Below are 13,212 nucleotides of genomic sequence, written 5' to 3'. Positions count from 1 at the left end.
CAATTTAGGATGACAGCAGAAACCATCAACCAGGTAACTCTGGATGAATGAACTACACGGGGTAACGGAGAAACAGGCGCGAGCCGCTGTTTGTGCCGAGGGGGGGTTGTAACTGCCTGAGCTCAGAACGGTGCGGTGACAAGAGCGGCAGAGGGCGGCAAGTTCCCCGCTCGGAAGCGCCGGCCGCGGCTCTCCGGGCTTCCTTAGCAAAAACTGCTCGGGCCCCGGTGGCGGCGGCGGGGGGCCGCCGGGCGCCGTTCGGCTCGCACCGCCCTGCAGACGTGGCGCCGGACCGGGCCGCGCTGCGCTGCCGGCGGCCGCTGCCCAATCGCGGCCGCCCCCCGTGACCGGCCGGGGGAGGAGCGGGGCCGGGGAGCGGCGGGGCGGGTGCGATGACCGGGGCCGGCCTCGGCGGGCGCCGGGCAGCGGAGGGGTGCTAGCCACTGCCGCCTCGGCGGGACTCGGGGTGCGCGGCGCCCGCGGGGCAGGGCTAGGCCCGGGCCGGGCCGGCGGGGCATGGCGGGCGGCGGGGCGCGGTGGCGGCTGGCGCTGGTGCTGGCGCTGCTGCCGGTGCCGGGCGGGCTGGGCAAGCCGACGGCGCGGCAGGAGCGGGCGCGGCCCGGCGCCGCGCAGCACGAGGACCGGCCGGGCTTCCAGTACGACCACGAGGCCTTCCTGGGCAAGGAGGAGGCGCGGAGCTTCGACCAGCTGAGCCCGGAGGAGAGCCGGGACAGGCTGGGGTGAGAGGCGCGGGCGGCGGCCAGAGCGCGGCGGCCTGCGGAAACGTGGCAGGGGGAGGGCCCGGCGCGGGGAGGGGGGGGAGCTGCCTCCTTTTCTTGTGCGCCCCGGGGGCGGCAGGGGGCTGCGCCAGAGCAGGGGCGGCGGCTGGAGGGTGTCGAGCGCTGCCTGCCCGCTCCAGCTCCCCGGCCCCAGGGGAGACTGGCCCCTTCCCAGCCTGAGGGGCTAGGGGAGTAGCACCCCATACCCCTGTATAGACAGTGATGCCTTTTCGGTGAGGCTTCCTGCACACCCCGCTGATTCTGCAAACGAGCATCTAACAGATCATCACCTTTGCATTTTTCTCTCCTGCCTTTTCTGGCCCTACAGCAGTAAGCCTCGAGGAGGGAGCTGCTGTGGTGCTGTGCCCGGTGCTGGGCAGACACGGACCTCACCCACTGCTGGAGGACTTTGCTGCTACAGCTCCTTACCTCTGGGTCATTGCTGGACTGTATTAGTGTGAATCAGGTTTAAACCATTCCTTCTTTACAGTTCCATTTAGAAGTCCACTTGAAGCCATCTTCCCCCAGCTTTTCCATGTGTGACATCTTTGCCCACCGTCTTAGAGCGTTGCTCTTGCTTCCGCGCTCCTCTTTACACCAAGAACAGTCGCGTGCAGCAGTTGCCTTCTTCCTCCTTTACACTTACGGGAAGTCAGATCACTGATTAGAATTAAGTTTAACAGTCATTTAAGAAAGATCCTTTTATGCAGTTCCTAACAAGAAAATCGTCTAAAGTATCTGCAAGTTCTCAGTAAGATTACCTTTACTTCCCTTCCATAGGGAGTGGTGCTTACTCATTGTATGGTTGCCGAGTTCCATCATAAGCTCTATCACTGTTATCTCACCAACTAACCTCTTGATACTTCTGGAAGCTGTCACTACTATTTACTTTATCTGTTTACTCACCAAGATACAAGTGGTTATCAGAAATTACCAATTTCATCTACATTGTTTCAAGAAGGAGCAAAAGAAACGATGTTCTCAGCATACATGATCTATGGCTTAGATTCTCATAAAACCACTAAAATGGACATGCCTTTTTTAAATTGGTCTACACTTATACTTACACCAGTATAGATACTTCAGCTGGGGATATGATTTAACAATAGAGGTGGTTTTAAACAGTTTTTGCAAACACTAACTCAGCAAGGGAGGAAGCTTAACTTTTAGTCATTTCACTGTGTGCACCTTGGGGAGTCCTGTGGGAAAGTTTTGTAACTTTCAGCACTTCCTAACCTTGTAATTTCAGATAGTGTACTGGGAGGTAGAGGATCTTAAAAACACTTCACTGTCTTCATTTTAGTGTGGTTTAATAATCAGATATGCTGGAAAAAACCCAGTTTCGTTATGAGCAACCTCTGCAGTGAGGGTTACAAATAGTGTCACCTCTCAGCAAGTGGCTGGCTTTTAGGAAGAAGACAGATTTAATGAAAAGATATTTTTAAATGCTTTCTGGGAGAAGACAAGAACGTATGGTCTGCTGCTCTAACCAAAGTGCATGCTGCTGCATTCGTAAGTTATTTTACCTTTCTTCATAAAGGTGGCAGCATGTTGTTCATCCCAATGACCAGTGCTGGGATCGGAATCCCAGGGCTAGACAGGAGTAACGCAAAGGTCCTCTTACCTTCTTCCAGCAAGCAAAAAGGAACTAGCTAGTATACAGAAAAAGCCCAGCAAACTCAACTACCTGCAGACTTAGTGGAGGACCAGCTGCACAGTATGATCTTGGTTTGAGATTGTGGCACATATCAGCCCATAATCATATCATGACCTGGGAGCGCACCTGCCCTTATGACAGATTCAGTGACAGGGGCATCCCTTCTCCCAGTCCTCCCACACCTGACAAGGGAAGAAATGCACATTGCCCATCCATGTGCGGTACCACAACTCACCTGGCTTTGGAGAAGCGTGACATAATCCTGGTGCAGCACCCCAGACTGCATTAAGGGACTGGAGATGAGCTAAGGAAGGGAGTGGGGCTGTAGTCCTCTAAACCTTCTTCCCGCTGTTTGTGATGGGCCTGTCATTTTCAGAAAACATAGAAGATGGTTACAGATCCTCACAATAGAAACATTTCTGGTTTTTATTTTATATAGGCCAAGGCCAGAATTTATCAACATACAGTTGTGCTCACATCAGGTGCAGAGGGGAAGCCTTCCTCTTTCAGCTGCTTCATAGTAATGATTTCCTTTGTTTTGTCACCAGATGTCTTTGCAGACTGGCAGCTTAAATCTCTGTGGTAGCAGGTTGTGTGTACCTGTTATGTGTGCCCTCTAGATTCTTTATTATGAGGTGGGAAACTAGGACTGACTGTAATTCCACCTCCATTAAAGGGAAAAAGTAGACTTCCAGGCATTACACACTTTTCTGCTGGGGAGCCACAGGAGAAACTGCAGGTGTCCATGAAATCCTAGCTTTTTGCTGTGGTTTTGCCATTAGTGTCTCCTACTCTGAGCGCAGCATGGCCACTCTCTATGGAGAGTGAACAGCTACCCCTAAGTTAGTAGATACAACCCAAGAAGTCCAGGTATTATATGAGGTACTTTGTTCACTATTTTCAATCATGCAAGTTCAATTATTCATAGCAATATTGAATAATGAATAGAGACCTATCCTTTAAAATAATCTGCAAAATGCAAGAAAGTCTTAGCCAGTAGGACAGCTGTATAAGTTTTGAACACTCAGTTTTTGTGGAACATCAGGGCCAGATAAAGATTGCTAAAATTGTACTGACAAGCAGTTTGTTTTTCTGTCAACTCTTAAGGATGCTGGTCTCTCTTTACAGGAAGATTGTGGATAGAATAGATGACAACAAAGATGGCTATCTCACAACAGAGGAATTAAAAAACTGGATTAAACGGGTACAGAAACGCTATATCTATGAAAATGTGGCTAAAGTTTGGAAAGACTATGATCTAAACAAGGACAATAAAATTGCCTGGGAAGAATACAAACAAGCCACATACGGTTATTATCTAGGTAAGATAACATTTTCAGATTATATGCTCAAAGACTATTGAGACTATAAGGCATGATTTCATGCCTTACAGTCAACAGGAGTTTGGTATCGCATTTAGGACTTGAAAAGTCGCATTAAATTTTATGGCTACTCAGAGGTCAAAAGCACTTCTTAGTTGTTTATTGCAGCCATTTCCACATGGGTCACAGAACACAGAAGGTTTTGTAGAGGGATTATTAAATGTACTGACAAAGATGAATTAAAGTCTCCTCCAGTTAGAAATATATATTTTTTTAACATTAAAAGTGTTACTTTAAATTAAAAATAATATATTGTATAATTTACCAGTACTTGTTAATTCAGTCTCTCTAAACTCTTAGGATTCTAGATGCTAAAAATTTAGGCTGGATCTAAAAAGTTATTGATTAAAATAGTTCTTGCAGAATAACATGCTTCAGACTGTGATCAACTGCAAATGAAAATCCTTAAGAAATCTTGCAAAAGAAACATGTATTAAAAGAAATATCTGAATTTCGCCGCCCCCCCCCAATACATTCCCTTTGCTCTTTATAAGTTTATGAAGGGAAAGGAGGACAAGAGATCACTTAAGAAAAAGGGCAGTGCTGACAGAACAACAAATTGGTATTAATTGACCATTTATACTGGAAATGAGAAGACAATGTCTACCTACCGTAGAGGCAGTTTCTGGAGCAAGCTTCCAGTAGCAGTAATAATTCCAAAGTCTACCTTAGATTAAAATGGAGCTTAGTACATTTGTGGAAGGAACTATTTCCACATAATCACTGCAGCAGTATCCCTGGGAGCCCTTCTCAGCAGTTTGTCTTTGCTCTCTGTAATTCACGATATTCAGAGGACAGCTACTACATTGTGGTCTTGTGTTAATGCACACTTAAAATTCCCATCTGTGATTCCTGGCCTAGTCTCTCTCAACTGTGTTTGTCTCCCAACATGCAAATTATGAAATTGTTGAGTATTTTTCATGTTTGAAGTCAGCTTAGTGATCCTATTTTAAAAATTATATCAAATACCATTCATTTTACACCACTGAACACCCTGAAAAAATGTCATTGTTTTAAACTGAAAATAATTGTTAGGTTATCTGTAGCAGAGGCGTAGTAGTTAGATAATTTCAGTCAGTCTGCCAGCTTCTGAAACTACTCTCCTTTAGTTTGCTTGCTTTTTGAAACTGAAAAGTTGTGTAGCTCATACTGATTCCTAAGAAGAATAAAACTTCTGTGAATGAAATCTACCCCAAATACTGCCTAAGCAGTGCTTATAAAAGCAGATTAAAAAAAAAAAAATCCGTGCAGGATGATATACAATACTGCAAAATCTATTACCCTAGATTCCAACAGAAGGCTTACTCAGACATTTACTTATACTACTAAGTCACCTTTTAAAAAATCAAACAAAGTGCTTGACCTCACAGGAGAGAGAAGTTCCATTTTAACACAGCAGGTATTCTGGCAATAAGCCTTTGTATTTCTAGTCTCTAACAGCAAATTGGGGTGCTTCTTTGTGGTAATATGTTTTAGAAGGAATACAGTTTTGAGATCGTCTCGATTAATTTGCAGAAAATCCAGAAGAATTCCAAGATGCAACCGATCAGCACAGTTTTAAAAAAATGCTGCCCAGAGATGAAAGACGATTCAAAACCGCAGATCTGGATGGAGACTTAGCTGCCACTCGTGAAGAATTCACTGCTTTCCTTCACCCAGAGGAGTTTGAGCATATGAAAAACATCGTTGTCTTAGTAAGCAGAGCAAAACCAATTACATTATTTTTACTTTTATTTTTTGGATGAGCTTTGAAAAGCTTCTCTAACCTTTCCATGCAGGATTTAGAAAGAGACACGCACGCGTAATAGCCAAGTGGGGGAACAGAGAGGGATGCCTGTTCTGAAATTCACTTGATTTAGAGCTCTCAGTATAAGAAAGACTTATTAAATGCACTTCGACAGCTCCTAGATGGAATCAAGAAACAGTCTCGGGGCACAGGCTTACACCAAAGTAAGAAGAAGGGTATGCTGACATGCAGCAGTTAAGTGTTTGATGCAAGATTGTATCTGCCCCTAGCTTAAACCTTAAGCGTGGTGTCCAGTTCATTCATGCAGGGAATTTTTTCAACATGAAAGGATATTTGTATATTCATTGTGTAAACAACAATTACACTGGATTCAGTGAGAGTACATTTGCCTGTGTACAGGGCAGGTCAAGGCCTCAAAACATGAAACGATCAAAGAGGCAAGCAGCCAGAATTCTCAGTTCTCTCTTGATTACTTTGATGCAAAACTATTTTCCAGGAAACCTTAGAAGACATAGATAAAAACGAGGATGGTTTTGTGGATCAAGATGAATACATTGGTAAGTGTTGAGATTTGTTTCTTATATAATCTCCAGTCCGTTTCTCCATGTTCTCTCAAATTTGCAGCAGTAGTAACAACCCAAAGATGAATATTTCTGTGTTCCAGTTCAACTATTTTAAATCAACCATCCAACCCAGAAGGTTTAATTTCATTTTAGGCAGATAGCAACATCACCGGCAAAAGGTTCCTTACACTTTACAGCATAAGATTCTCCTCTTATTCTCGTATAATTTGTCTAAGAAGGTCTGGAATAATATTTTTCATGACAGGAATACTCTCTGTATATTTGACCACATTAACAGCTTTTTGAAGGCACTGTTTAGAAACACAGGAGGATCAGAGAGTGAATTAGTCTCTTCCCAAGTTTCAATGGTACTTGACCAAGTAAAATATCTAGGAAGCACACATTGCAAAACAGAAAATTCACCTTTTTTCCACTAGTTACTTTCCTAATTTAATTAGTAAGTAAAAACCCATACTTCTCTAATGATTTGTATGGTGATGCCATTATGTTTCTTCTAGAAATAAAAGATGCGTTAGAAATGAGCTGTGTAAAAATAGCACTAAGATTTAAGATTCTCAAAGAAGTTGTGATGTGCGTGAAAGTCAGTTGTGCATTGCTTCAGTGGCAGTAAGAGAACAAAATCAACAGCAGATCAGTCACAGTTAATTGCACAAACTTCAGTCACACTAGGCAGTTAGCTGCTGTCTTGCACTTAGACCTATGCAGCCAAAACAGAAGCAGGACTGAAGATCAGTAGTACGTAATACGTTTTAGCCTTTTGAATCACTGTGCTGATGCCAAAAGCTAACTTCTCCCACTGCACTCACTTTGATGTTTTAAATCAAGAAAGTAGCACCAGGAAAGCATTAGTGCAAACTCAGATGAATCTTTCTGTTTCTGGTGGTGCTATAAAGATCACTTCACATATAATCAGGAACAATATACACACGTTAATTAATGGCAGGGGGCTTCTATTCCTTGTAAATTATATTTAGCCTCAGAATGTGAATGCTATTCATTTATGACTGAAATAACAGAGCAGCATAATTTCCACAGTAATTTCAGTTCATTCAGTGACATTACCTACATATAATTATAAGGTAATTGTCAACATTTGTTACCATGTGAATGCCGGTTTTTCTTGTCTTCTATAGATAGGAACATAGAATGTTCTAGTCACGATCACCTCACATTGGCAAGGATGATAAAAATCAAATTGACAGGACATGTCAGTTGCTTCAAATAAACAATATAATTTGCACTTTAAAAAATGAAAAAAAGAAAGTGAATGTGTTGTCTGAAGTTTTCTTCATGAGTTGAGGAAAACTATGCTTAAATATTCCTACTTCCCTTTTTCAGATGTAATATTTTTTATTTTTGATGAACCTGGTGTTAAAAAACAAGGAGAAAACCAAATCTCTCTTCATTAGTATTTTATAAGGAACAACAAAAAGAAGTCCAAAAATTTCAGTCTCTAGATCAGATATTTGATGGGGAAATTTTCTGAAGGTTATAGAAAAATTCCTCCCTCCTTCCTCCTATTTTGTCTTTTACAAAATTTGGTTTAGATTTTGCACAAGCAGCCAAGCAAAATATCCCTAGTCATGTTAAGCAGAGAGAACTAAATTCTTATTGTGCATGAGCAGGTAACAGAGTATTTCAGGGACACTGTGCACAATTCTACCAATAGAGAACTTCAGCCTAGTGTACGTGTTCACGCCGCAGGGTCAGGGGAGGTTACTCCTAGATTTGAGACCAGCATTTATACTTCCTATAGATACCAGCCAGCCTCTGGCCCTGAGATCATCCTTGTGGGGTGCACTTTTCCTTAGCACATCCTTGAAAACCAAGTAGAAAAGTGGAAGGCTTGAGGAATAAGCAGCCCTATTGAGCAGGTAACAATTGTGTGGGCACAGTGACCAGAAGAATAAAGTGGACACACTGCTCATCATTTGGAAGGCCTATGCTGTAAAGAACAGTTACACATCACTTGCTCTTAATAATCGCTGCTACTCTCCCAACTCCGTTTATACAGATAGCTGCTGCCACTGTGGCATTTTCCTACTGATGCTTCTTAAATATAGCACAGGACTGACGTACAGAGCAGCTCACGTACGTAATCTGTGCATCCTGTGTCACAAATGGTACTCCATCCCGTGGTACCAGTTCATGACAAGTGCACTCACTGCCTGTGGTTTCTCACACAGAATGCACCACTGATTCATGACTTCTCCAGGTCTTTGTAGAAGAATACCTTCTACTAGAGTATGCTGCAGCACTGCATGGTTAAAAAAGGACTCATCTACCAAGATGTCTCACACAGACCTCTCTAAAAGCAGGGCAAAAACATTCAAGTTCCATTTAGCAATTTTTGTTTTCCTAAATTTCCACCTTTTGTTCCTTTAACCACTGTCTGCTGGCTGGAGTCTGATCTTATCCACAAAAACATTTGCTGGCAAGGACAAGATAAAATTGCTGAGTTCCTAAAGCTTATGATGGCTATTCAACTAAAGATCCTTAAAAGAATTTTTTTCGTTCTGAAATTCAGTGGATGATGGCCTTTCAACACATTCACCTCTCATGTTAGCCTCACCACTAGAGCACAGTTACGATACGAGGGTCACATAAGAATGGACAGAATCACCAGCAGTGAAGAAATAGACCTGAGAGAAGATACAAGCAGCTACTTTATTTACACCCCACATTTCATTTTCTGTACAAAGAAACGCTGTGCAGAGAGTGAAAAGTTTAGTCTTCCTCTGAAGAACACTGTGCAAACGCCTTTAGTTTGTGCATAATTTGCAAATTAAATACAACTTGAGTGAGACCTTTATTTCTTCTCCAGCTGATATGTTTGCAAATGAAGAGGGTGGACCAGAGCCTGACTGGGTGATTACAGAGCGTGAACAGTTTTCAGATTTTCGTGACCTCAACAAGGATGGAAAGATGGACAAAGAGGAGATTCAGCACTGGATTCTCCCACAAGACTATGATCATGCACTAGCTGAAGCCAGGCACTTAGTCTATGAATCGGATGTAGACAAGGTACTTAGTATTCTACTATACTTTTTTTAAAAGTTACATAAGATGATGTGGGTTTTTTTAAACATAGCAGCTTGCAAGAATTTATTCCTAATAATTTTTCTTATTAGTACACTTTAAATGGAGTTTTAGAGGCTAGAATTGCTAGTGCATTAATGCCAGTTTCAGTTGGTAGGGTTAGAATCACAAAAGTAGTAAAACACAGTTTATCAGCTCTAGAAGTTCCCTTTGCTTTCATTAGGTTAGATAAGAAATTATCATCATCTTAAACCTGGAAGTTTTGACACAGTAGAAATATTTTTTTTCCTTTTAAGAGTGGTCATGGCTTTTATATGCTAATTTAGACTGCAAGAGAAAAATAAAAGATACATTTCATAGGAGGTAGCATATAACTGTTTGGCAGTGAGTTAATTACAAAGAACTTTCAATTAGCAGTTTGACCCAGCTGAAGCGAGTGGAACTTCTGCCTTACCCTGAGTCCAAATTTCACCCACCGTGACAACTACAATGATTCCCAAACCTGCAGTCTGCTGCTTTGAAGAACTAGCTGTTTCCCAGGGCTCTTGTAAGTCTGTGCTGGTGTTTTTTTACTTAACTTTGAAAATGTTCTCAGAGATTTTATTTTCCTCCCACCAGGATCAAAAACTAACGAAAGAGGAGGTTCTAGACAACTGGAATATGTTCGTTGGAAGTCAAGCTACTAATTATGGGGAGGACCTCACAAGAAACCACGATGAACTATGATACAGTATACCAACCAGTATGCCACACACCTTTTCTTCATTTTACTGAAATCACCAAGTCCATCCCCTTTTTTTGGGGAAGATGGGCAAGGGACACACTCACAACTGAATGACTTGCATTAATATATTTTTAACATGCCAGCTTATTACCTCAGAAACTGCATAGAAATAACTTTTTACTCTTTTCACATGGTTAAATACAATATCTAATTACTGTAGTTTTATTTTGAAACAAAAAGATAACTTTTCTTAATAGATTAGAGCCTTACTGGAAAAGGCACTTCTAAAAACATAAGGATTTTTAATAGTGAAATATTTTCTTCAAATACCCACTTCTACTATAGTGAAATGCAGCTAGGATTAGAAGGAAACCTAATGTTTAAACAGACTAAGTTATTTAGTCATCTTTTTTAATAGCATATAAAAATTTAGAGTTATACTTTGACCCTCCTATCCAGAGAAAGGTTTGACACAAAATCAACAACCCTTTTTTCCACATACTTTTTCTCTCCCAGTTTGGGCCAGAGGTGCTGCAGAAGGTAGCCAGCAACCCTCTGGTTCATAGCTTTACAAGTGCAACATGTACCATGGGCCCTTCTCTCTAATCCCCATCACAGTGCAGACACAGCACACGTGGCCCAACACCCTTTGCCAGCCTTCCTCGGCAAGGGTTGTGGAGTTCATAGTAACAGCTGCTCCTTCTGACAACAGAATAGTGTAGAATTGTTTGTGGGCTGTTGGTTATGCTGTTTCCTGGGAGGAAATACGCCACATGAAGCATAATTTATCTCACGCTTTTCGCACTTTACCCAAGCCACACTCTTGTTCACACAGTGTGAATGGCAGCAGTTCTGTGATGGAGAGAGAATGAGACATATCGCCCCCCTGGGCCTTCTGTCCTACCACATGAGGACAGATTTATGTGGCTAAAGTTCTTGTTTTGTATGTATATACGTGTAAGTACGTGTTACTGAAGCAACTCCATGAAGACAGCTTTCCTTCCAAAGAAAGGGGTAAGCTTTCCACACAGGTGCTTTCTTTTATACTGTATAATGTGAGCTGTTACATGTATATTTTTATATACCCAACTTAGATCTAAGTTTGGTTGTTTTTAAATGTACTGGTTTTAAAATTAAGCACAATAAAACCAATACGTGTTTTTGATACTATGAAGGTGCAATAACACTGATACAGACTAGCATAGAGAGATGATGTGAAAGTATGAACCAAGCCTTTTTAGACCGTAGTTCCCAAAGCATGGGGTCAGTGGCAGCTCCTGCAGCACTGGGTGGTCATCTACAAATAGCAGCTGGACTTAAGGCAACAACTGTTTCTTCCTTGCATCAAAAAAAAAATATCTGGAAGAGTCCAATATACATAGTTGCTATTGCTATCACTAGAATTTGTTCTGAACACTAATACTAGGAGATAAGGGCTTCAGACTTGGGAGGTTCCTTCAAGGTTTGGTGTACAGCATCACACACTGGTGAGCACACAACCATCCAGAGAGGAGCTCTGAGACTCCCAGGTTGTGATACACTGCAGCAATTTAACAAATTTGTGAAAATCATCATGAGACAATGCAGCACTGTGACCTCCATAAACAGTGTCAGTTTTATAAGGTCATATAAAAACTGTGGTGAAATATTTTACATCTTCCAATTGAAGATAATTAAATCTAAATACCAGAGTGGCAGAGATTACATGTTCTTGCTAGCACAATTATTAAGCTTTCGGTGTGCACTTCTTATGACATTGCCAGCAATGTCTCTGAAAAGTCCCTACCTCTTCCACTAACATACAGTAGGACAAATGTCATAAGACATAAGCGAACTGGTTTTACTTTTCCAGTACCCTCAAGTTAAATAAATACCTAAATGCAGTATTATCTGAGAAGCAATAAAATTGTATCTTGGCACATGCAAAAGATTATCTGTTTTGTTTATGACTTGGATTTGGAAAGGTTTATTGTATTCAGTGATCCTAACAATCTTGGGAACTGGGGTTTTTCTGTAGTAGTCCTTCCATACTAAAATTCAACATTTTGTATTTTAGCAACAGAACTGCAGTACTCTTTGCACTCAGATTATCTTCTACCTTAAAAGACCTCAAAAAAAGGCTTGTTTCCTGCAAGTGAAACTGCAGCTCAGATTGGATGCTAAGCCAAGGATTTTCAGTGAAGCCCAAGGGAAGGTTGTTTGCTAACTCTTGTTGAAATTCAGTGGGAGTTGGGTGTTGAGACACTAAGCATCGTTGCCTTCAGCTAAATATGACACTTCCAAATCCACTGCATACTGTCCCAACAGAAAACTGCATCTGAGACTTGACAAGCAATCACATTTTCTTCCACATTACTCAATGAATTTGGAATAGAATTAGCATCACATGAGAGATAAATCATGTTCCCATGTTTGTGCTTGATTCCTATTAATGCTTGGAACACATTGGGCATTTTCCAGTATAAATCTATACTTACATGAGTAAGAACACTGAAATCAGTGGAGTTATTCATGCAAGCAGGAACTGGAAATTTAGACCCATAGTATTTTACAGTAAAAGCTTTTACAAAAAGAATAGTACTCAGGTAGACTATATCCAGCTATGAAAAAGGCAATCATGCCAGTTAGAATGAGGTTAAAATTAATCAAATTATTTATCGATAACAGGTAATGAATGGGCCATATTAAGATTAGGAGCTTTTTTATAAAGAAGAATATAGAAACTTTTTTTTAGAAAACAGAGTATCACTGATGTGATTTCACTCTAAAAGCTACCCTCTTCTTTATGCAGCTCTTTTAGAGTGTTTCACTTCCCAACATTCAGTAATGCACAGTACATTCGTGCACTGAATTTTCCTTTCAAGCTCAATGCACTAAGGAAGAGTAACTCCAAAAGAGACTAGAGCTTCTGGGTTTAAATTTAACACTATTTAAGGAACGCAAACCTTTGCTAGAGGATATAACTGTTAACGTTGTGATTTTTCAAGCCTAAGGTTTCTAATGGGGTTTGACTGTTCCAGAGATAACATTTTTTTCCTAGGTAACATATTTCAAGTCATATTATGAGCAAATGTTACAAAATTTTAGTGTAATGTGAAATACTGTAATGTCAGATAGCATTATTTATCTGCTTAATGTGACTAAAACCATTAATTGCTGGGAGCCATACTTCATCCCAGCAACATGAAAATCCATTTTGTGCCTATCTTGTCAGTTATTGCCGATTTTCTTAATGAATTGCGACGTAGTGAAATTCTGTTGGGGAACATGTTTATATATTTCTAACTGCAGGTTCAGTAT

General features: G+C 41.3%; 1 protein-coding gene across 1 annotated transcript; it reads left to right on the top strand.

Annotated features, from left to right (window-relative positions):
* The first annotated feature begins 451 nt into the window (after window positions 1-451).
* RCN1 (reticulocalbin 1) lies at window positions 452-11,840 on the top strand. The gene is made up of 6 exons (XM_074842344.1): window positions 452-740; window positions 3,565-3,758; window positions 5,334-5,512; window positions 6,062-6,122; window positions 8,974-9,173; window positions 9,807-11,840. Exons 1-6 carry the CDS (start codon window positions 517-519, stop codon window positions 9,912-9,914), a joined length of 966 nt encoding a protein of 321 aa, XP_074698445.1. The 5' UTR covers window positions 452-516; the 3' UTR covers window positions 9,915-11,840.
* Window positions 11,841-13,212: the final 1,372 nt, after the last annotated feature.

The sequence above is a fragment of the Strix aluco genome, chromosome 16 (assembly GCF_031877795.1).
Source record: "Strix aluco isolate bStrAlu1 chromosome 16, bStrAlu1.hap1, whole genome shotgun sequence".
Classification (NCBI taxonomy): Eukaryota; Metazoa; Chordata; class Aves; order Strigiformes; family Strigidae; genus Strix; species Strix aluco.
Note: the sequence above shows the minus strand (reverse complement) of the source record. Positions and strands in the feature narration are given on the sequence as shown.

Coding starts and splice junctions, on each gene's coding strand:
- RCN1 (XM_074842344.1), top strand. CDS start 517: ATGGCGGGCGGCGGGGCGCGGTGGCGGCTGGCGCTGGTGCTGGCGCTG. Junction 3,759..5,333: donor CACATACGGTTATTATCTAG/GTAAGATAACAT, acceptor ATTAATTTGCAG/AAAATCCAGAAGAATTCCAA. Junction 9,174..9,806: donor ATGAATCGGATGTAGACAAG/GTACTTAGTATT, acceptor TCCTCCCACCAG/GATCAAAAACTAACGAAAGA.